The following is a 21728-nucleotide window of genomic DNA, read 5'->3' as shown; positions in this document are numbered from 1 at the left end:
ATTTTACTTTAATCAGCTTTCCCTTAAAATATTCACGATTTTATTCATATCGTTATTTAGATGTCCATGTATGAGTAAGTTATGAAAATGTTTATTGTTATAAGTATTGTTATATTTATGTCCGATTTTCTACTAAAAAAAACAATAAAGTTAAGCAAACAAACAAACAAATAAAGAAATAAATAGTGTCTGTGACACCGGTTTGTATCAATGACCCAAACACTTTATCATCACTGTCACTACTATTAGAGAAAGTCTTTTCTTCACATATTCTATGTTGTTTGAGTAGTTGAGAATTAAGAAACTTACTCCATCATTATAATACTGTCATTTAATAAGATATATTTTGTTTTGGGGCAAACAAGGCTGCTTTTTTTTTTTTAAATGTTACTATGATAAACAGGCGAAACATTTTCTGTCATTTCTTTACGCTTCATCGAAAAAAGCACAAGATTTGTCATATAGTGTATAGGGAGTAAATATACCCCATGGAGCACACTGAGAAATACGAGGTCGTTTGGGATTCGTTCAGTGTTTTGGTGGCCTGGTAAAGAATAACAAATGACGTCATGTGCGTGCGTCGGTATTGCAACGTCATCTTTAAGCGACATCTTCGGCGTTACAAGCATGGCTGGTACTGATACGGAAAAGAAACCGGTTTTGGAGATGGTGAGTTTAATAAAGTTACCCGTTTAACCTTAAAATGATTTAGTGTATTCTTTATTCTTTCTAGCAACAAGGAGATCAAGATACAATATCACAGCAATTTCAGCAGACAGTAAAGAGCCCACTGCACAGTAGCTGATTAGTTTTTTCTTTACGTTATATACTAGTTTGGATAGTATGTTAAGCTCTGTGAAATATTGCAAATAAAACGCCCTAATGGTTAAGGTGTCGGACTACTGACCGGAAGGTCATGAGTTCGAATCCCAGGTCCACCAAGCTGCCCCTGCTGGGCCCCTGAGCAAGGCCCTTAACCCTCAGTTGTATAAGGGTAAATGTACCTAAATGCAAGAAATGTAAATGTAGATAATCAATGCTATTCACTTTACCTGGCAGTGGATTTCCTGTTAAGGCTGTTTGTTACAACAAAGTACAAACAATATCATCTGATTCTGAAATAAGCTTGAATCAGAATCAGGTCTATTGGCCAAGTGTGCTGACACACACAAGAAATTTGGTTCCAGCTGTTTGTGACTCTCAAAAGTACAGACATAAATAACACTATACTATACAAGATAATACAGACTATACAAGACAATGCAGATGTGATACAACAGACATTATGAGTACTAAATATGAATACAGAATATGTTTGATCAGTTATGTACATAAAGTGTGGGAAGTGCAAATAACAATATTGTACAATATTATGCTTTTTGTACAATATACAGCAGCAGTAGTGTGTGTAATATATACAGATGATGTGTTGACTGACAGTTCTGATAATGCAGTACTTATAGATATGAAGCAGGGAATATAATTATGGTGAGTTGTTGATCAGGGTGATTGCCTAGGGAAAGAAACTGTACCTGTGTCTGGCAGTCTTAGTAAGCAAAGCTCTGTAGCGCCTGTCAGAAGGGAGGAGCTAAAAGAGGTTGTATCCAGGGTGCGAAGGGTCAGTGGTGATTTTTCCTGCCTGATTTCTGGTTCTTGTATCGTACAAGTCCTGGGGAGTGGGCAGGGGGAACCAATTATTTTTTCTGCTGTTTTAACCGTGCGTAGCAGTCTGTTCCTGTCCTCTTTTGTTGCTGCACCAAACCAGATGGTGATGGATGTGCACAGGACAGTTTCAATGACTGCAGTGTAGAACGGCATCAACAGCTCCTGTGGCAGACCATACTTCCTTAATTGGCATAGAAAGTACATCCTCTGCTGGGCCTTTTTGATGATGGAGTTTATGTTGCACTCCCATTTGAGGTCTTGGGAAATGGTAGTGCCCAGAAACTTATAGGCCTCCACAGATGACACGGGGCTGTTGGATATTGTGAGGGGGAGTAGTGTTGAGGGGTCTTTCCTAAAGTCCACTATCATCTCCATCGTTTTAAGGGTGTTTAGCTCTAGACTGTTCTGACTGCACCATAACACCAGCCGCTTCACCTCCTGCCGGTATGCAGACTCATCGCCATCTTGGATGAGACTGATGAGCGTAGTATCATCTGCAAATTTCAGGAATTTAACAGTTTGGTCACTTGAAGTGCAGTCATTAGTGTAGAGGGAGAATAGAAGTGGGGAGAGGACACATCCCTGAGGAGCACCAGTGTTTATTGTCTGAATGCTGGAGGTTACACCTCCCAGTCTCACCTGTTGTTTCATGCCTGTCAGGTAGATGGTGATCCACTGACAGATGGAATGGGGGATAGTGAGCCTTAGGAGTTTGGAGTGGAGAATTTCCGGAATTATAGTATAAAAAGCTGAACTGAAGTCGACAAACAGAATCCGGGCATGTGTCCCTGGGCAGTCCAGGTGTTGCAGAATGTAATGTAGTCCAATGTTGACTGCGTTGTCCACTGATCTGTTTGCACACTATGCAGATCCAGCTGTAGGGGATCCAGCATCTGTTCTGTTTCAGTCTTTAGGTGGGGAAATACCAGCTATTCAAAGGTCTTTATGACAACAGATGTCAGAGTGATAGGCCTGTAGTCATTCAGCCCAGTGATGGAGGGTTTCTTGGGGACCGGGATGATGGTGGAGAGTTTAAAGTAGGAGGGGACTTCAGTGAACTGTTGAAGATATGGGTGAAGACAGGAGCCAGTTGGTCAGCACATGCTTTGAGACAAGAGGGGGAGACCCCATCTGGGCTGGGAGCTTTCCTTGTCTTCTGTCTCTGAAAGAGCCGATTCACATCCTCTTCACAAATCGTGAGTCCAACTTGAGTGCTGGGAGGAGTTGTTAATGGGGTTCCCAGAGGGTGATGTCAGTCAGTGGGCTGGGTTGGATGGGAGGTGTGAAGATGTTGTTCTCAAATCTAGTAGACGTTGTTGAGGTCGTCATCCAGGAGCGGGGGGCGACTCTTGTAGTTCGTGATGTCTTGCAGGCCTTTCCACACTGATGCAGGGTTGTTATCTCAAAACCTGCTTTTCAGCTTTTTAGAGTAGCTTCTTTTGGCTATTCTGATCTCCTTTGTCAGTAGGTTCCTGGCCTGCTTATACAGAGTTTTGTCCTCCCCTCTGTAGGCATCTTCCTTGGCATGTCGCAGTTTTTTCAGTTTGGCTGTGAACCATGGATTGTTGTTACTGTATTTGCAGAAGGTTTTGGTTGGCACACACACATCTTCACAAAAACTGATGTACAATGTCACGGTGTCAGTCAGTTTATCCAGGCTGTCAGTTCCAGCCTCAAAGATACTCCAGTCAGTGCAGTCAAAGCAGTCTTGTAGTTCCTGCTTTGCCTCACTGGTTCATCTCTTCACTGTTTTTACTACAGGCTTAGTAGATTTTAGTTTCTGCCTGTTTGTTGGAATAAGATGGACCAAGCAGTGATCAGAGTTCCCCAAGGCTTCCTTATGTGTCCTTAAAGGGGTGGTAAAACACGATTTCACTTTTCTAACTTTAGCTAGTGTGTAATGTTCCTGTTTGAGCATAAACAACATCTTCAAAATTACAACATTCAAAGTTTTAAGCAAAGGGAGATATTTGCTTTTAAAGAAATCCATTTCTAAGGACTACAGCAAACGGCCGGTAGGGACTACACGACATTCCTCCAGGGTTGCTGATGTCACTAAGCCCAATATTTACATAAACCCCTCCTCCGAGAATATTAAATAAGACTACTGGTAAAGGTAAGGGGCGTGACGTTTCCGAAAAATGTGTACTAGGCGGTTAGCGAATCACAACACACTGGGCCACAGCTAACCAATCTAAGCCCATTGCTATTTTTGAGGGACTGGCTTCATAGAACCCGGAAACCATCAGACCATTTTACAAGGAGGGACAGAGCAGTGTAGAATAAAGGTAAAATATATGAAAAATAATGCAGTTTTTTAAAAAAACGAAGCATGAACACATGTTACAGTGCACCCCACAAACACAATCAAGCCTTCGAAAAAACATGTTTTACCACCCCTTTAAGAATTGTGTAGCACTGATCCAGTATATTTTTCTCCCTTGTGGGACAATTTATATGCTGTCTGTATTTTGGAAGTTCAAGTGTAAGTTTTGCTTTGTTGAGAAGAAACAGTTTGTCCATTTTGTTCAGCAATGAGCAGAGGTTCGCCAGGTAAATAGATGGGAGCGCAGTTCTAAATCCTCTCTGTCGTAGCTGTAAGTGGTGAGACAGAGCAAATTAAAGCCAGGCGTCCTTTAATAGAGACGTCCTTGTTTTTACTTGCAATTTTAAGCTTGGATTTCCCACTTCCATGTTCAGTGAAATATAGTATGATTTATAAAAGTAAGTGTAAGGCAAGCAAAGGAAGAGTAATTCAAATACTTGCAATTTAAACGTTTTCTCACTAGAGGGCGCTGATAGTGTACAACTGCATACTGTATACTGAAGCTTTCTAGGTTTGACTTATTCAGTTTGACTAGTTTTAAGCTTTATATTAAAAGCATGTTAAAGTAAATAAAGTTACAATGCAGAACAGCTGATGTTTTACTCATTTTCATGGAATTCATCTTTATTTTGGTTCAGTCTCAGCAAATCTAACTAGTACTTAAATGTTCATTATATCCTGTAATGTTTTTATTTATCATTCATTAGATTATGGTCTTATATGAATATGGACTTATTTGAGGCTCTCTGTACAAGAGCATCTGCCACATTGTGTTACTAACAAATGTCAGGTCATATATGATTGATATATTGATGCTGTTTGGACAGTGACACAACTTTCTGTTTTAATTTAAGCAGTTTAACTAAAAATATTGCATTAACTATATAAGAATTGATGCCTTTTTTACACTCACTCCATTTTTGCAGACTGAAAAGTAGACAAACTTACATAATTCTAATATAATGAAATATAATAATTCTATTAATAATACTCTAAAAATAAGAATTATGTTTAATTCTTCACTGCAAATCCTTTGCATTCAATGACCTTGTGAAGTCTAGAACTCATGAACAGCAGCAGATGTTTTGCCTTAAGTCTTTACTACATATATCCGCCTTCAGTTGCTGCTTGTTTGAGTCTTTCTGCCTTCTGTATTTTTGTCTTCAGTAAGTGAAAGCATGCTCAGTTGGATTCAGGTCAGGTGACTAGCTCAGCCATTATCGAACATTTCATTTCCTTTCATTACCAATGTTTACTGTGAAGTGTTGTCCGATTAATTGGGCAGCATTAGACTGAATCTGAGCAGAATATAAAGCTCTCTACACTTCATAATTAATCCTGTCAGCGCACACATTATCAATAACTACGTTACCCAGTTCCATTGGCTGTCATACATGCCTATGTAAAACAGCCTCTGCCATGTTTGTCAGATGATGTCATGTTTGTATCATGAACCCTTCCTTTCCTTCATTCAATCTCCTCTCCTCCTGTCAATCTGATACAGGATTATCTTGATTTATTATGACTGAAGAATCTTGTTCCAGAACTAGGCAGGCTTTTTTTTAGATGTTTCCTAGCCAACTCTAATCTCAAGATTTTTGTTAAATCCGTTAAAAGCCTGAAATTGAAAGTCACGTCTTGATTTCTTCATTTCAGATCTATTGTGGTGGTGTATAGAGGCAAAATGTTGAAAATTCTGTCACTCATTAAAAACATAATGCAACTGAATGTATGCATGAGACATACAAATCCTGTTAAAATTGTGTAGATAAGATGATTTGTGTGTATATAAGAGAGAGAGAGATAACAATCAGAAAGGACACTGCGTGGTGGTAAATCTTTCAGCGATGAAATTTCTACTAATCATCTGAATTTCCTTTGGTCTGCTGTTTATCTGATAAGCAGAAATTAAAGTTGACCACCATGTACAGTAAATGTAGCTTTCATCTGTCACCGCTTTATTCTTTATCTTCTTCCAGTTTTGAGTTAGTCTGCCCCTCCTGTCCTGTGTCAACAGATACTTCCGTCCCAAAAGAGAAACCTCTGATCAGTGCATTTTCCTGACTTTTCTGATCTCTCCACCTTTCCTGTCATCTGTTAACAGCTGATTCTCCTCAGTGATTTGGAGCCAACATTAGCTTTTATTAGTTATTAATTATCAGGTGTTTTGGCTTGCAGTTTCCCAAAGTGTTGTCCTTTAGATCTTTAGAAACACTGGAGAGCATGTGGTGATATTCAGTTATTCCTATAGTTATATAGCTTCATCCTGGATTACAATATTTTCATGATGTTTCTGTGACGAGTCTTTCGACATGATTCCTTTGAGATTTATTTTATTATAGTTACATGATTGTGGTCTGTTTTATAGTTCTGAATGTCATTTTGGTTTGTTGGTATTTTGTCTCTTGTGAGCAGCAGTAGTAGCTACAGTCAGGTCTATCAGTATTTACACATTGGCATAATTTTTGTAATGTTGCCTCTGTAAACCAACACAATTGATTTTTAAATGAACATCTGGAGTCGGTCTCCTTAACATTCATACTTGGCATCATCATTAGTTAAAACAAAAAACCACAGACTTATCTGACAGATAGAAACCCAAATCAACAATTTGGTAATTGCTAAAAAGAAGCAATGAACTGGTGAGCTCAGAAACACCAAAAGGCCTGGAAGATAATGAAAGACAACTAAAGTGGGTGATGGCAGGATTCTTTCCTTGGTGAAGAAAAATTGCTTCACAATGTCTAGCCAAATCAGGAATACTCTTGAGGAGTTTCAATGTCTAGAATCAAAAGAGAACTTCATGAATATAAACACAAAAGGTTTATATCAAGATGCAAACCACTGGTAATATTCAAGAACAGAAAGGCAAGATTAGACTTTGCTAGAAAGCATCTACAAAAGCCTGCCAAGTTAATGAAATCTTCTGAGAAATTAAACAAAGATTAACTTGTACCAGAATGATAGGAAAAGACAAGTATGGAGAGGAAAAGGAAGGGTTCTTGATAAAAAGCATACCACATCATCTGCCAAACATGGAAGAGGCTTATTTACATGGCCATGTATGACTGCCAGTGGAACTAGGTGTGCTAATATGCTGACCCCTGTCTACCAATGAAAGCTCCAAAAATAGGCACATAAGCATCAGAACTGGACCACATGGCACCAAGATGTACTATCGGAAGAAGGCAAACTGGCAGAGGCAGTGTGATACTTTGAGCAATGTTCTGCTGGGAAACCTTGGGTCCTGCCATTTATGCGAATGTTACTTTGACACGTACCACCTACATAAGCATTGTTGCAGACCATGTATACTCTTTCATGGAAACAGTATTCCCTGATGGCTGCGGCCTCTTTCAACAAGATAATGTGCCCTGCCACATAGCAAAATTGGTTCAGGGATGGTTTTAGGAGCACAACAATGAGTTTGAGGTGTTGATTTGGCCTCCAAATTCCCCAGATCTTAATTCAGCCAAGCATCTGTGGGATGTGCTGAAAAAACAAAGTCTCGTCTATGGAGGCTCCACCTCACAACTTACAGGACTTAAATATGTTGATAACTCAAACCAAATGAGCATGCATTTCACTTACTGAAGGTGACACTGTATACAGTAAAGACATGGTAAAGGAAACTTGGGTGATGTCCATGGGATCTAAACTTCCGGCAGTCACTGACTGAAAAGGATTCACCTCCAACAATGGAAAGAAAAACTGAGTCATGAAAAATGGAGGGACTATAAAAATAAATGGTTGTGGTTTCTAAACCGGTTAATGCAATGGTTTTCTTAAAACAAAGTTGAAATTCTACACTTCTCTTGATGGCTTCATTTTTTTAATACTTTGTGGCTGTGTACAGAGGCAAAAATGACAAATTGTGTCACTGTCTAAGTAACATTTTTTTGAACATCCCATTCCATATTTAGACCCTTTTGCTGCTATTATAACCTCCACTCTTCTGGGAAGGATTTCCATTAGATTTTGTAGTGCGGTTATGGGGATTTGCACTGTTACAACAACCTTACTGAACTCAGGCAACAGTGTTGTGTGAGGAGGTCTGGGGTGCAGTTAGGGATGAGCTTGAGGTTAGGGACTTACTGCTGGCAGTTGTTCCACAGCAGCTTTGGCAAACTGTGTCTTCTTGGACATTGTAATGGAAATTGTAACGCTACAGCATGCATACAAAAGACATCTGAGGCGATTGTGTGCGTCAGGCCAGGTGTCCACAAATGTCTGGCTATGTAGTGTATCTTAACTAGTTAAACACAAATACACACAAAATGCACTAATCAGTGTAATCAGTTGTGTGATTTACACACAAGGTTCATACACAGGGTGTGTTGGCAGATTAGCAAAGCAAGCTAATGCTAATATCTAGATACAAAGGACCTCTGTGAACATTGCAGATTGTTATGATGTAAAAAAATCCAAAATAAATCACATCAGATTTTTTTTTATAATGTAAAAAAAGTTCAAAACAACAGCTGGTGCTTTAAAAGTATTCCTGTGTAGCTCTAGGTACCGCATGTCTTCTTCCAGAGGGAATCTAAACTGACTCCAAGCTGCCATTACTGTGTTCTGTATTGTAAATAGGTCCAAGCAGATGGCGCTGATGAAAGCTGTGTGACGTTCGTCCTGCATGAAGAGGACCACACACTGGGAAATTCGCTCAGATACATGATCATGAAAAAGTTAGTAGATTGTTCTCATTTGTACAAGCATGCCTTGTTTTCAGGAATGCCATTTATATTTAGACATGTGGAGATAGAAGCAGTAACAATTTGTGGAAAGATAAACTGGTTAATGCTTCACAACTTTTTTTTTCTTTTGAAAATCACATGGTTTGAGGCAGAATAGTATATTAGAGATAACCAAGTCTTCATTTAGACACATAACTGACTAACATTATCAATCAAATCTGTGGCAAAAAATTAAACACAAATTTGTGCCCCAGTGAAAAGGGTCTCTGGACCTCATCAGCCTTTGATTGACCCCAAAGGAGTGGGCCATAAACATTATCTACCAGTTCACTTGGCACATATTTGGTGGGTGGCTTTTTTTTCCTGATCTTAAGACTGCTTGACAAACTTCATCAACACTTGAATGGAGGTCAAAAGTGACCCGCTGGAGACCTTTTATAGTCTGAGGTCACAATAGGACTGCCTTGTTATTTGAACTTGGCAAAGAAACAAGAACACTGGGAAAACTGCTCTAGTTCCAAAAGTATGATGATAGGGTGGAGAACGAAAAGAAGTTTGGAACAATATCTCCTCATGTTTTGTAGAGAACCTGGCCATCAACTCAAAATTTGTTAATTCTTTGTGCTCAAAGAAAAAAATTATCATTAAGACAATCAACTCACTCTGTCTGTCTATCTATCTATCTATCTATCTATCTATCTATCTATCTATCTATCTATCTATCTATCTATCTATCTATGTGGTTTTATTGGGTTATATAACATTTGTAATCACTATAAACTGCACATTTCTATACACCTGTATACTATATTTGTATAGACTGCAGTAAACTTTCTGAACAAACAGACTGATAGACCTAACAACTGGATGAACATAAGCAGTGCAGAATGTTTATAGAGCATACAGTCTACACACATTAGCTATACAACATGTACATGAAAGTCTGAATTCAGACTCCTGTAGATCATTCCAGGTTGTTGTGACTTTCCAGTGACCTCTTACTGTTTTCACAGTCCTGATGTTGAGTTCTGTGGCTACAGCATCACACACCCATCCGAGAGCAAGATCAACTTCCGCATACAGACACGAGGTGAGGTTTAGACCCTTGGAAATACTCTCAAAACTGAAAAAGATTGCCTAGGTTTACTTTTACATCAGTTCTACTACAGTAGTGTTTATAGTAATTATCTTTAGCTGCTCTTTAGATTATAATGCTCTCTTCACACCAGCTTTCATTTGTAGCATTTTATGTAGATGCACTTGGACATTAAAGCACATCTTTCCTTAAGTCTAGGTGTCTTGGCTTGAGATGAGTTTTTCATGTTAATTAGATTTTGTTGTTTTGAAGCAGGCTAGACCCAGAACAATAGAATTACTTCAGTGGCATTGGAGCAGGCTCCCAGAAAAGAAGACACCCCCACCCCACCGCAGACATCGGTGTGTGGTGTCTCCCAGTCCAAGGCATTATAGCCTGATATAAACACAAACAAAAACACCTAAAATTCCGCTTGTAAATGCCATGAACGGCACTTAATGCAATTAATCACAAACAGAATTCAATAATCATCAGCAGGGTCAGTTAATGCATTATTAATCCTCTTGGAACGCATGATAAGAGTTTTTGACTTTTCTGGAATTTTTGGACCAGAAGCTAATTGGAGTCTCGTGGTTTGTGCGAGTGTGTGTGCGTGTGTGTATACAGCTTGTGGAGGAGCTCTGCCACTTCAATCCAAATGCTTCATGCCTTCGTATAACTGATCAACAGCGTACACAGAATGTTTCACTTTGTGGACAGAAAAGAATGGATATGATGGATACAAGTCATAAAACTATATTGCTCATTCAATCCAAGTGCAAACAACAGACACGCAATCAGATCAGATCATTTGGATGGCACTTTGGATCTGATGATCTGTGACTATCTTTTGTTAAAGTTTTTTGTTTTACAAGATGACAGGAATAGATTTTTTTCCGGAAAGAAAGGGAATAATGATGATACTACTACTACTACTACTACTACTACTACTAATAGGCTGCACAGGATCCTCCCATATCAATTATGTTTAAGAACTTCAGAAACACCTTTGACACGAAAGTTTCACACCTTTTACTTACTTCACTATCAAGGCAGACTAAAGAGCAGTGTCCATGGCCGTATGTAGGATTCTTTATTTTATAGTTTCTAATACAATACACTTTTAGTAGTCACAGATTAGACCACGTGCAATTAAGGTCAAATCTTTAAGCTAATTACTAATCTTTTATCTAGTTATATTTAAACAAAAACCACTTTTGGAGCTACAGAAAGCCCAATTTTGCCTTTTTGACCAAAGATATTATCCTGGCTGTGAAGTGCAGAAGTAGTAACCTGTGCTGTGACCTTCATGTAAACACATGTATTCTTTCAATAAAAGAGTGCCACTTTGACTAAACTTTGATTGAGCTTTATCTGAGTGAGATTTTACAGAATTTCCTCATGTAATGGAAAAGATTCATTTCAGTTTTATTTGTGTAGCACTTTTAACATTAACCTTTGTCACAAAACTTGGAGACTCTTAGTTTAAAATTTGCATTTACAGTCGAATGCCATTTTTCCTGTGGTTTCTAAGTGGTACTATCCACAACAAGCCCAGGTATCTCCAGGCTGTCCATGTGGTGCCATCCTCAGCAATAACCTTCTGCCCATGACCTCTCTAGATGTGCTCCTTTAATTAAATAAAAAAAAGAAAAGAAAAAGAAAAAATATATTAAGCTTGCACTTAAACACAGAGACTTCTGTCTGAGTCTGCCTCCTGTTTATTTAAAATGTATCTGTATAGCACTTTTAAATAAAAGCAACTTTATAGAAGTATAGAAACAGAAGAAAAATTGTAAAGTTTGAGATTAGTTTATTGTTTATATCTAAACTATATTCCAAATGAGAGCCTGATGGAAAATCTTCCTGAAATCATGAGGCAGAAACCTTGAGAGGAACCAGACTCAGAAGGGAACATCATCCTCATTTGTGTGATAATGAACAGTAAATAATGTAAATGTAAATAATGTCCTTTTTACATCAGTTTATATTCGAGTGGAATTGTGCAGCCAAGAGTGTGATCGTGTCCAAGTGCTTCTATCCACAGCAATCCCATGGGTCATGGGCTGTCCATCCAAAGCTATCCCCAGTGAAGTGTAAAATGCATAGCATTTTTTTCACTGTCTACAATTTTCTTAATATTTCCAGGCGGTCTTCCAGCAACCGAACCTCTGCGCAAGGGCTTGAACGACCTCACCGATGTCTGTAAACATGTCCTGCACACATTTGAGGTAAGGCTGAACCCAAACACACAATCACAGCTAACACAGCTGCTCAATCACAATCACAGCAAACACAGCTGCTCCTTTAGTTGCTTTTTCCCTCATTCCCTGTTGAATCTGTGGTGTGTAGATTTCGGTGTGACCCAAAGCTTCCCTTTGTGCAGGATATCCAGGGTGGTGGTGGATTGTTTTTGGGGGAAGAGGGTTTACATTTTAGATGAGTGTTCAGTCTGCAGTGTTCTGAGAATTCCCACAAGTCCCTATATTGATAAGGATATTATCAACATGACAGTTGTACCACTTATATAGAAATATATACAGATATGATGTACATATATTCATCAATAATTTTGAATGAAAGAATTTTCCATAATTCGATTTGACTGTATGCGACTTTGATGACTACAGTTCTGTGTGTGTGTTTAAAAAATGAGTTGATCTCATAAATGTGCTTAGTGTCACAATTAAATCAGTTCTAACTAAGCTAACTGCTGAATACATTATTCTACAGGCACAAGTGAAAGACTTCAGAGAACGGCAGGGAGAGGCAATGGAATAATCCGGAACAAAGAGGATTGTCATATGAGTTGCATCTGTTGCTGGACTGATATAAAGCCAGAGAAACTACTCAAACCTTTTGTCTTTCTCGTATAAAGATATTCTGTATATTAACTGTGCTGAAGAGTCTGTCAGTTCCTGTGGAAAAGATGCAGATGAAACGCTGCCTTTGTGACAGTCTAAACCACTGCATTGGTCAAGCTCATGATATGGATCTGATTTGGAGGATTTGTGCACAAAAAGTCAAACCATGCCAGTGATGTTTAGTTTGACAACTATCTCTACTCAACAAACTACAGCACTTCAAGCACCAGAAACATCGATGTGATAAAATAGCATTTATTGCAGCATATTTGCCAATTAGTAGGTACAATATAAAAGCATTGTTAATAATGGAAAATAAAACCCTTTTAGAAGGAATGAAAATTTACACAATAGGAAAAAGTAAATATATCAAATATCTGAAAATAATATAGAACAGTTTAGAAAAATTAAGACATGTTAATTCAGACTAGTATTAGAGTTGGAAATAGCAAAAATGTGGTATGTATGGAATAAAAAATATAATCCTTATTAAGTTTTAAAATGAAATTAAAATTATAATGAATATTATAGCCTACATAATAAAAGAATTTATTAAATGCAATACAAATCAAGCTGTTTCTTCTGTTCATACAGAAGTGCGAAAGCACAGTTCCACCTTTTGACGTACATTTGACATGATTTTATTTTAATTTCCTTTTGGTAGGACGAATGATCACATAATATTGTCAAGTCCCATGCAGTAGTACAAGGTAGGTGTGCATCTCAACGTTTCTGTTCTGGCATCGAGGTGGTGGAAGGAACGTTTCATAGATGTCAAAACATCCGAGTCACTGGCTGCCTTTAAACGATAGGTGAAAGCTCTACCTCCTCAGGAAATACTTGAACTTGTATTCTTAGTCTGAGAACCTATGAACCAGTATGAATGTATTCATTGAGTTACGCTTTGACAGATCAATGTGGGTGATTTTGGACAGACAGCAGGGATAGCATTAGCTAGCTAACTAACTTTTTCCATATGTGCGGTAAGAGACTAGTCGGCTCAATGTTCAGTATGACTCTTGTGTAATAAAAAGCAGCTCTGCCATTTTTATGTGAGACCAAAAAAGACCTCAGTCCTGATTACTTTTTTCTTTCTCACTACACAGACGTTCATGAATTTGTAGGACAACGTTCACCTAGATAATGTAGGCAAGAGCGAAAGTAACCGCTACAAGAAGCAAATGATCCACCATCCTGCATCAGTTCCTATTCACTGATGGCTTTTCTGCTGGGAGGTTATTTTTTCGCCTTTGGTCTGACTGATGCTTTTGCTTAAAAAAAGTTGTCGTCTTGTCGTCAGTGTCCCATATCACTGTAGCAATGATTCACAAATTGTAAAAGCCATGGCTTAACCAGAGGTTAGCATCTCTTGGACAAAAAAAAAGTATTAAAACAGTGCATTTTCAATTTGACATGAGTTGTGAACATGTACATAAACTACATACAAATACAGAAATACGAATATGGATGTCATTTATCTTTTAACTTAGGAGGTGTCAGTGTTTTACTCTAAATCAAAGTAATAATAGCATGGTGGTTTCATTAGTGATGATTTCACTGGAATCCCACGATTGAAAGAAGTCAGAAAGATGTACCATTTTTATAATCAGTAGTTTAAACATTTCCTTTAAAATTAGGCAAATCAATTACACAGTAGATGAGATGATGCAGATGATCAATGCAGAGTCCTGTTCATCACACTATAGAGTCCTAAAATATGTTAATATTACAGCTTGTGCCATTTATCGCACTGTTACAAATAGCATTTTAACATTGCTTTCTTTTATTACTGATTATGGCACACCATCTGTACTGTTCCACCAGCAACACTTCATTAGATTTATAAAAGTTCCTAAGCTTTAACTAATGTAAAGATGGACACCAGCAACGAATAGAGCTTTACTCTCACTTCAGTGCAATCTCAGTATTTCACTCATCATGAGCTGCTAAAGTCCCCTAAAGTGTAGCCATCCGGTGGCAATACTATTTTCAGAGCTCCAGGATCCAGCCTGCATGGGCCATAAGTGACGGATAGCTTACAATGTTTAGCCAGTCTGTGATTTAACCTGTAAATTTGTACATTGTGCTGGAAATCTTATTGAAGAGAAGTGATTTGGTGACTCGTCTCAGCTGTTCTGGTCCACACTGTAGTTTTGGAGTGGAAGTTTGATGAGATTTTGAGTCAGCAGGAATGATGGGAATCAATGATGTGGTACAGAGGGCAAACCTGATTGCTGCTAAGAAACCTCAGGTTTCATGGAGTAATTAGGAGGAACTGTACTTCTGACTAGACCTCGAGCTGGACCGATCCAGACCATTACCAAGACTTGACCCTTTCCAGCGGAATCCTGAGCCATGTTCGATGCCTGGAGAGATTCTCTGGCACCAGCAACAGAGGCATGACTAAGAGATTAGTAGGAACAGACACAATTAGAGCATAATCAACTGTTCAGCCATGTCAAATGCAATGAAAGATTTAATTTCATACCTTGAAACAATTTTTGAACTTTTGGCTGACAAAGTATAGAGCCACAGGGTTGATGCATGAGTTGAGGGAGGCCATATTGATTCCAATGTAGTCCATCACAAGAAGGAAGCTAGCAATGCAGACAGGGGTTAACAGAAGAAAGGAGAGGGAGAAGTAAACAGGAAGTAAGCTGTGGGACTGCATTGAACTTTATTGAACTGTACTGCAAATGGCCTTTTGGGAAGATCTGCTGATGGTACACTATTTATCCGAAGTCACTACTGATAAGTGTTCAGCTATGTCTTTCACAACTTCATTTGGGCTGTCAACTGGTAGAAGGTAATAGAGAAAGTAAAGAAGACTGTTACTACCTTAGGAGCTCACAGCGGTTGGGGTCATTCGGATTGTAGATTGTCTTTTTCAGGATGCGGCTGAGGTGCAGGGGCAGCCAGCAGAGAGCGAAGACTACCACGAGGCAGAATACAGTTTTAGCCACTTCCCGTCGCTTGAAGAAGAGGCAATACAAACCATAAAAAATCATAGGAAAATGTGACAAGGGTGCCTAAATTTAGCATTTCTAATTACATTCCAAAAGACTCAAAGGGTGCCAGTACCTGCTTCATATGATCATTGAGAGCAATGCGCATTCCTTTTTTCCTTTTCAGCATCTCACATGACATGAGGGTGTAGAAGACACCAGTGCAGGCCAGCGGTAAACAGAAGTAAAAGGCAAACAGCCACCAGTCCTTTATATCCTGATAAAACTTTGGGGTAGAGATTCAAAACATTCAGTACATTTGAAGACTTGAGTAAAATCCACATTCATGTTTCAGAAAGTTTTGAATGACAGAAATCAGATATTCTGTAAAGTAGTAAGATAACTAGTAAGATAATCAAGATAATTATGGCTCCATTGAACATGAACAAAAAAGGATACCCTTAGAATCCATGTATGCATAACCTTATGGTTAAAGATATAAAATCTTATTTGTGATTGAATGCAGGGGGAATGTGGTAATACCTGCAGGAACTGTGTGGTCTGTACAGGATGGAGCAAGCACACCCGCAGTTTCTGGCCTCTGTAAAATGTCTCCATTATGTCAAAGGCCAAAGCCTCGGGCACTGCTAGGATCACCGCTAGCAGCCAGATTAGGGTTACTTCCACAGCTTTCCATAATGGAATCCCCATTCCCTTCACCCGGCTCCATGAGGTCACAGCATGATATCTAAATGGATAGCAACATATGCTTTAATACAAATCATTCATCAAATTATTTGTGGAAAGAATTCATTCATTCGTTTTTTTATATACTCTGTATACACTTATAGAATTATAGCCTTTCATACAGTTAATTTTCAAATTCAACATCATGATGATGAAGAAGTGACTTTGACCATGGCATTTGTTCTGTTTTTTTTCAATGGCTGATTTGAGTACTTCAGAAACTGATGATCTCCTGGGATTTTCCATGCACAAGTGTCTCTATAGATTAAACAAAATTGTGCAAAAAAAATAAATATAAATTATTTGCAGAAACACCCTGTTGGTGAGAAAGGTCAGACGAGAATGTCTAAACTGGTTGGAGCTGAGAGGAAGGCTTTGGTAACTCAAACAGTCTTAGTGTGCAAACATAGCGTGCAGAAAAGCATCTCAAATGCACAACATGCCAAAACTTAAGGCAGATGGATTACAAAAGCAGAAGACAATATTGGGTTCCACTTCTATCAGCCAAGAACAGTAATCTGATGCTACAGTATCTTCAATTCTCCAATATTGGTAAACTGACAGGATACCAATATATGTGAAAATCATAGATCATAATATTATGGATGCAAAATGATTGGATATTTGCTTGAATTAATATTTGAATACTTAAGATTGTTCTCTTTATCCCATTGTTCTAAATGAAATCCTGTGTTCCTTCATTTATGTTTCAGGTACATAACTGATGTTTTGTACATATGATTAATCACTTAATTACTTGGAATGACCTACAGAAATCACTAAAGTTAGTGTCTAATTTCCTTAAATGATTTTAAACATTATGTTAAATCTATAGAACATGAGTCCATTCACACTTGCAAATGTTTTAATTAATGGCACTTTTATTTAAATTGAAATGCACTTGAGTTGTCTTTTGCCTTTTTGTTTGTTTTGTGATTGTGTGATTTAATTTGTTCTGCTATTTTGGCCAGGTCTCTCTTGAAAAAGAGATTCTATATCTCAATGAGACTAATTTGGTTAAATAAAGGTTAAATAAATAAATAAATAAATCAGTTAACATATTTCAAAATAATACAGTACTAATACCCTCTACATACATATGCTTTGGCTTTTCATACTAACCTGTCAATACTGAGTGCGCACAAGCTAAGAACTGTGATGCCCACTGAGGCTTTTTGGATGAATGGCATGAGCTTGCAGATGCACACACCAAAAGGCCAGTCTTCTGCAAGCAGCTGGAGAGAAAAATAATATTATATTATTTATTATGGAGATCAGTACAAGCAAATTGGACAGTAAAGGCATTTAAACTCTGACAGGTTATAAAATGTAATATATAAAATGTAAAAAAAAAAAAGATATATATTCATATATTTATAATAATTATTATTATATTAATAAATTATCATTATAAATAATTTATACAACTAAAGTTGTTAGATTCTTAGTATGGAGATAAAAAGCACTAGCTTCATGTTTCTTTTAAGTTGTTTGAAACAACTCTGTTCTGGTGTGTGTTAAACCAATCATATGAATTCCAAATATTCAAATGTTCTTGCTTTCATGTGCAAAGAGCTTAACTTGATTTGTAGAGAAAAAAAAATCTATAAATTAATGCAGTCATTCTAACATGTTGTTATCTCTATAGTATTAGCTCATTCACAGTGATTTATGGTATTAATGGTGGAAAGTAATTAACAGGTTTTTAAAAATAATAGAAAAATTCAGAATCTTACTTGTTTCTTATAACATTACATGTAACCTTAAATTGATACAAATGATGACCTGTTATGGGATGCTAAAAAATCACATCACCCTGTAATAACAACCCTCTTATAACATCATGTGCTTTTGTCTTTATTCATTATAAATGATACTTTACTTATCATGTCTATCAAGTTTAAATACATATGTGATATTTTGGGTTTTTCTGACATTGTACTAGGTTGCGTAAAATGCCGTAATTAGTGTAACGTTTTCCAAATGATGTCAGAGATATATGGTTCCCATTTCCTCTTAAAGCTCACTACTTGGCTGAGCTCTGCATTCAACCGCTGTCCAAGTTTCCTATACACAACGAAACAATTCATCATTCCAGAGGTAAAACTTGAAGATCTGCCCATATTTATATCCACCCATCCTTAAGCCAGAAGCCAAAAAATGCCTCTGTGAACTGCCTTACAATAAGCTGTAACTTAAACTCTTTTATATATTACAAATAACATTTTTTTAAGCCTGTGGTCTAACCAAACTTTCATTTCGAGACTGTAATTGATATTTACAAAGTGGATGCCACTAGTATAAGTCAGACATAACTTTTTTGATTTCATTGCTTGCATCATGTGTATCCTACCTTAAACACATTGATAGGGATGGCAATGAGTATGTAGAGAAGATCTCCTAAAGCTAAGCTGCCAATGAGCACATTCGGTCCATTCCTCATGCACTTGTTCTTGTAGATGATACGCAGCAGTGTTGAGTTTCCGATGATGCCTACCACAAAAATTATGCAGGATATGACGGTGTTGATGTATTTAAATGTGTGCTTGATCTCACTGGGCCTGACACACATAGGTGGGAATGGGATACTGGGCGAGTTCCTTGACCCAGCCTGCTCTGCACTGGAGCCATTCCAGGCTGTGCTCTCTACCTCCTGATTGGGAACACTGCCGAGCCCAACTTTGGTTGAGTCGCGACTGAAACGGGAAGCCCAGCTGCAGCCTGTCAGGAGCAGAATCACCAGCCACACAAGTTTCATTCTCTGCTCTCTGTTGAAACACTGGAATGGATGAGGTTGTGGATTTATAAGGTTCCTTTGCAACTTTGTGATGCACCTGTAACAAAAAACCATGTGTTTTTAATAATCCAACAGAACAACACATGTAGTGCATTATACATTAAAATCAAGACAAGATCTTTGCTGAAGGAAGTCATTTTATTTGTGTGCTAAAGAGTGTTTCCGTAAAGAGGATATGACTGTGTTTCAGTTGGATTAGTCTATGGTACATCCTAACTTACACAAAGCAAAACAACAGCATGCAATGGATCTGTTTTCTGAACTAAAGTCTTAAAACTTATCAGAATGGACCACCACCTTTTACACTGTCCTTTACTTTTGTATCTTATCTGTAAACATACGCAGAGGACAGATTCAAGACTTGTGTCATTCAGTTCAGTAGAGTGTTCAGAGTAATATCAAGGCTTCTCTGAGAATACTGAAAATTATATAATTTTTTATAGTTCTTGTTACCATTCTTGTTGCTTGTACACAAAGATATCCAAAGTCCTATTAAGTGGTTGTACTGTGACATACTTTGTGACTGTTTTGCATACTCTTTCCCATTTCCCATAAAAGTTCCCCCTTCAGCCACTATATATTATTATATTAGTTGCTGAGAGTTGGGAAAGCTGGGTGGGACTATAGACAGAAAGGTCCTTTCTCTTTCTAGTCTTAGGGGCATAGAAGTCATGTGCTCCCCCTCAGTATGAATAGCTGAATTGATCGACCACTAAGGCATACGTGAGACGATTTGACAAGTGGTACGTCAAATTAGTAATTGTTAAATAAAGCTAAAAATATGGCAAATGTAAGAATGTGGATGTGCTTCTGGGGTTATCACCATATGATATTTCATGATAATGTAACATCAAAAAAGCACATATCATGATTCTCTCTAGCATTATTCTAAAATGCACACAAAAACGGTTAAAAATAAAATGAACAATAAAACCATTTCTGCTATATGAAGAAACAAATTCAATGGAAGACACTGAACTCAGCAGCAGTTGCATAAAAGTAAGTGAATATCTCTAAAATTATGGTAAGTGTCACCACTGAGTATTATAAAACTGCTACTAATTTCATAACCGGGCAAAAACAGAAACATAACAACACAACAAAGGAGTCAATGTAATGGTCCCACAATGGGTAGTATGTATGAAGTGTATGAAGCTCAGAAACAGAGGTGGAGGGCAAGGGGCATAACCTTCAGCAGACATCACACAGATTAGTATAGACATCAAAATTTAAGATGTTTCGGGAACGAAACATAATACAACAGCTGCATTGCTCACATGTAACATTTCAAGTCATCCCATAGTACCCTCAGGGAAATATTGGGTTTATAAATCCTTCTTTTGTATAACCACGTGAACTTTCAGAGACAGTGTGCTCACACATGACTAGAACAGCCCAGTGAAAGTCATCATTAAAAAAAAGTGCATCAATCTTACAGCAAATCAAACCATGCAAAGTTTGATCTCATATATTACAGTGATAGAAATGAATTATTCTTCATTTCTCATTTCAGCTAATTATTTCAAAAGCTGTACAAGTCTAATAATTGAATCATGAATAAAAAAATCTTGAATTCATTGAAGAAATGATTCGCAGAATTGTTGTTTTGGAGAATTTATGCTGAATTATTTTATTTTCCTTTTTCCCCAAATTATTTATTATTATCATTAATTATTGGCTATTTTGGCATATAAGAAGGTATTTTACAGTTAAGGGTGCCTTCTTATCTTGTATGCCTACCTTTAAAACCATCAAAAAAGCAATTCTTTTTAAATTCTCAGTGTTATATTGTTTTTTATATATGTTAAAATCATTATTTTTAATATTACTGTTTAAACAGATCAGAGCAATCTTACAGCACGTCTAAACAGAATAAACTGAAGATTGCAGCAATTTGCAGATGAAAATCTTTTCTGAACAAAAATCTCCACTTATATAAAAGCGAATATTAATGTGTGGAGGAACAATGCATGATAAAATGGGTCATACAAGTCCAGAAATGCCATGTAACGAACTGACCATTTCAAGAAGCATTTCATACGACTGAAAACATTTTGATAGCAACCTTTTTTCTAAGAAAACACGTCATACAAACAGTGCGTCGCTCTTCTTTGTTGTTCTTGTCTAATTTATTCAATCAGTCATAAACAAAAGAAATTCTGAACATAAGAACACATATTTTCGAATCTTACCTTTGTTCTAAGTTACTTCTGATCTCTGTTCCTGTAGCAGTGTCCTTTTCTGTTGTGTGAATGTTTCCGATCAGTCGCTGTGTTCACACTTTACTCCTGCACCGACGGATACTGACGCGCACTAGTCACTGTGCGTTTCTGGGGCTCAGTGCGTGTGTGTGTTTCAGTGTGTGTGTGTGTGTGTGTGTGTGTGTGTGTGTTGGTGCTGCTGTTATACAGTATACGCGCTCAGTCCATGTGAAGAGCCGATGAGCTTCATGCCCCCCAGGCGCACTCATCTGTTCACATCTTCACCCTCATTTCCATATCCATCCCTCCAGACCACGGGTTCTCACGCAGCTAGGAGTCAATTACAGAGTAAAAGAGTTTTATTCCTTATATGATTACAGGCCAAAGATTTGGAATACAGATTTCATATAT

The 21728-nt window shown here is 37.7% G+C and overlaps 2 protein-coding genes across 2 annotated transcripts; one reads left to right on the top strand and one right to left on the bottom strand.

Annotated features, from left to right (window-relative positions):
- Window positions 1-561: 561 nt before the first annotated feature.
- Window positions 562-12657, top strand: polr1d (RNA polymerase I and III subunit D). The gene is made up of 5 exons (XM_060885083.1): window positions 562-669; window positions 8582-8679; window positions 9702-9778; window positions 11912-11994; window positions 12497-12657. Exons 1-5 carry the CDS (start codon window positions 562-564, stop codon window positions 12542-12544), a joined length of 414 nt encoding a protein of 137 aa, XP_060741066.1. The 3' UTR covers window positions 12545-12657.
- Window positions 12658-12868: 211 nt separating this feature from the next.
- On the bottom strand, window positions 12869-21486 carry LOC132855843 (endothelin receptor type B-like). Its single transcript, XM_060885082.1, has 8 exons — window positions 21309-21486; window positions 18673-19153; window positions 17442-17554; window positions 16116-16320; window positions 15709-15858; window positions 15466-15599; window positions 15116-15224; window positions 12869-15030 (listed from the first exon to the last, which is right to left on the bottom strand). The coding sequence occupies exons 2-8, from the start codon at window positions 19075-19077 to the stop codon at window positions 14893-14895; spliced, it is 1254 nt and encodes a 417-aa protein (XP_060741065.1). The 5' UTR covers window positions 19078-19153; window positions 21309-21486; the 3' UTR covers window positions 12869-14892.
- Window positions 21487-21728: the final 242 nt, after the last annotated feature.

Source organism: Tachysurus vachellii, chromosome 13 (assembly GCF_030014155.1).
Source record: "Tachysurus vachellii isolate PV-2020 chromosome 13, HZAU_Pvac_v1, whole genome shotgun sequence".
In the NCBI taxonomy this organism is placed as follows: domain Eukaryota; kingdom Metazoa; phylum Chordata; class Actinopteri; order Siluriformes; family Bagridae; genus Tachysurus; species Tachysurus vachellii.
This window is presented reverse-complemented; position numbering and strand designations above follow the sequence as displayed.

What these genes read in the sequence shown, in the direction of transcription:
- LOC132855843 (XM_060885082.1), bottom strand. Translation starts at nt 19,077, where the DNA reads ATGAAACTTGTGTGGCTGGTGATTCTGCTCCTGACAGGCTGCAGCTGG. An exon ending in TGCGCACTCAGTATTGACAG is followed by an intron (nt 16,321 to 17,441) that starts GTTAGTATGAAA and finishes CTATCCATTTAG; the next exon opens with ATATCATGCTGTGACCTCAT. An exon ending in AGACCACACAGTTCCTGCAG is followed by an intron (nt 15,859 to 16,115) that starts GTATTACCACAT and finishes TCTACCCCAAAG; the next exon opens with TTTTATCAGGATATAAAGGA.
- polr1d (XM_060885083.1), top strand. Translation starts at nt 562, where the DNA reads ATGACGTCATGTGCGTGCGTCGGTATTGCAACGTCATCTTTAAGCGAC. An exon ending in AGAAACCGGTTTTGGAGATG is followed by an intron (nt 670 to 8,581) that starts GTGAGTTTAATA and finishes TATTGTAAATAG; the next exon opens with GTCCAAGCAGATGGCGCTGA. An exon ending in AGATACATGATCATGAAAAA is followed by an intron (nt 8,680 to 9,701) that starts GTTAGTAGATTG and finishes CTGTTTTCACAG; the next exon opens with TCCTGATGTTGAGTTCTGTG.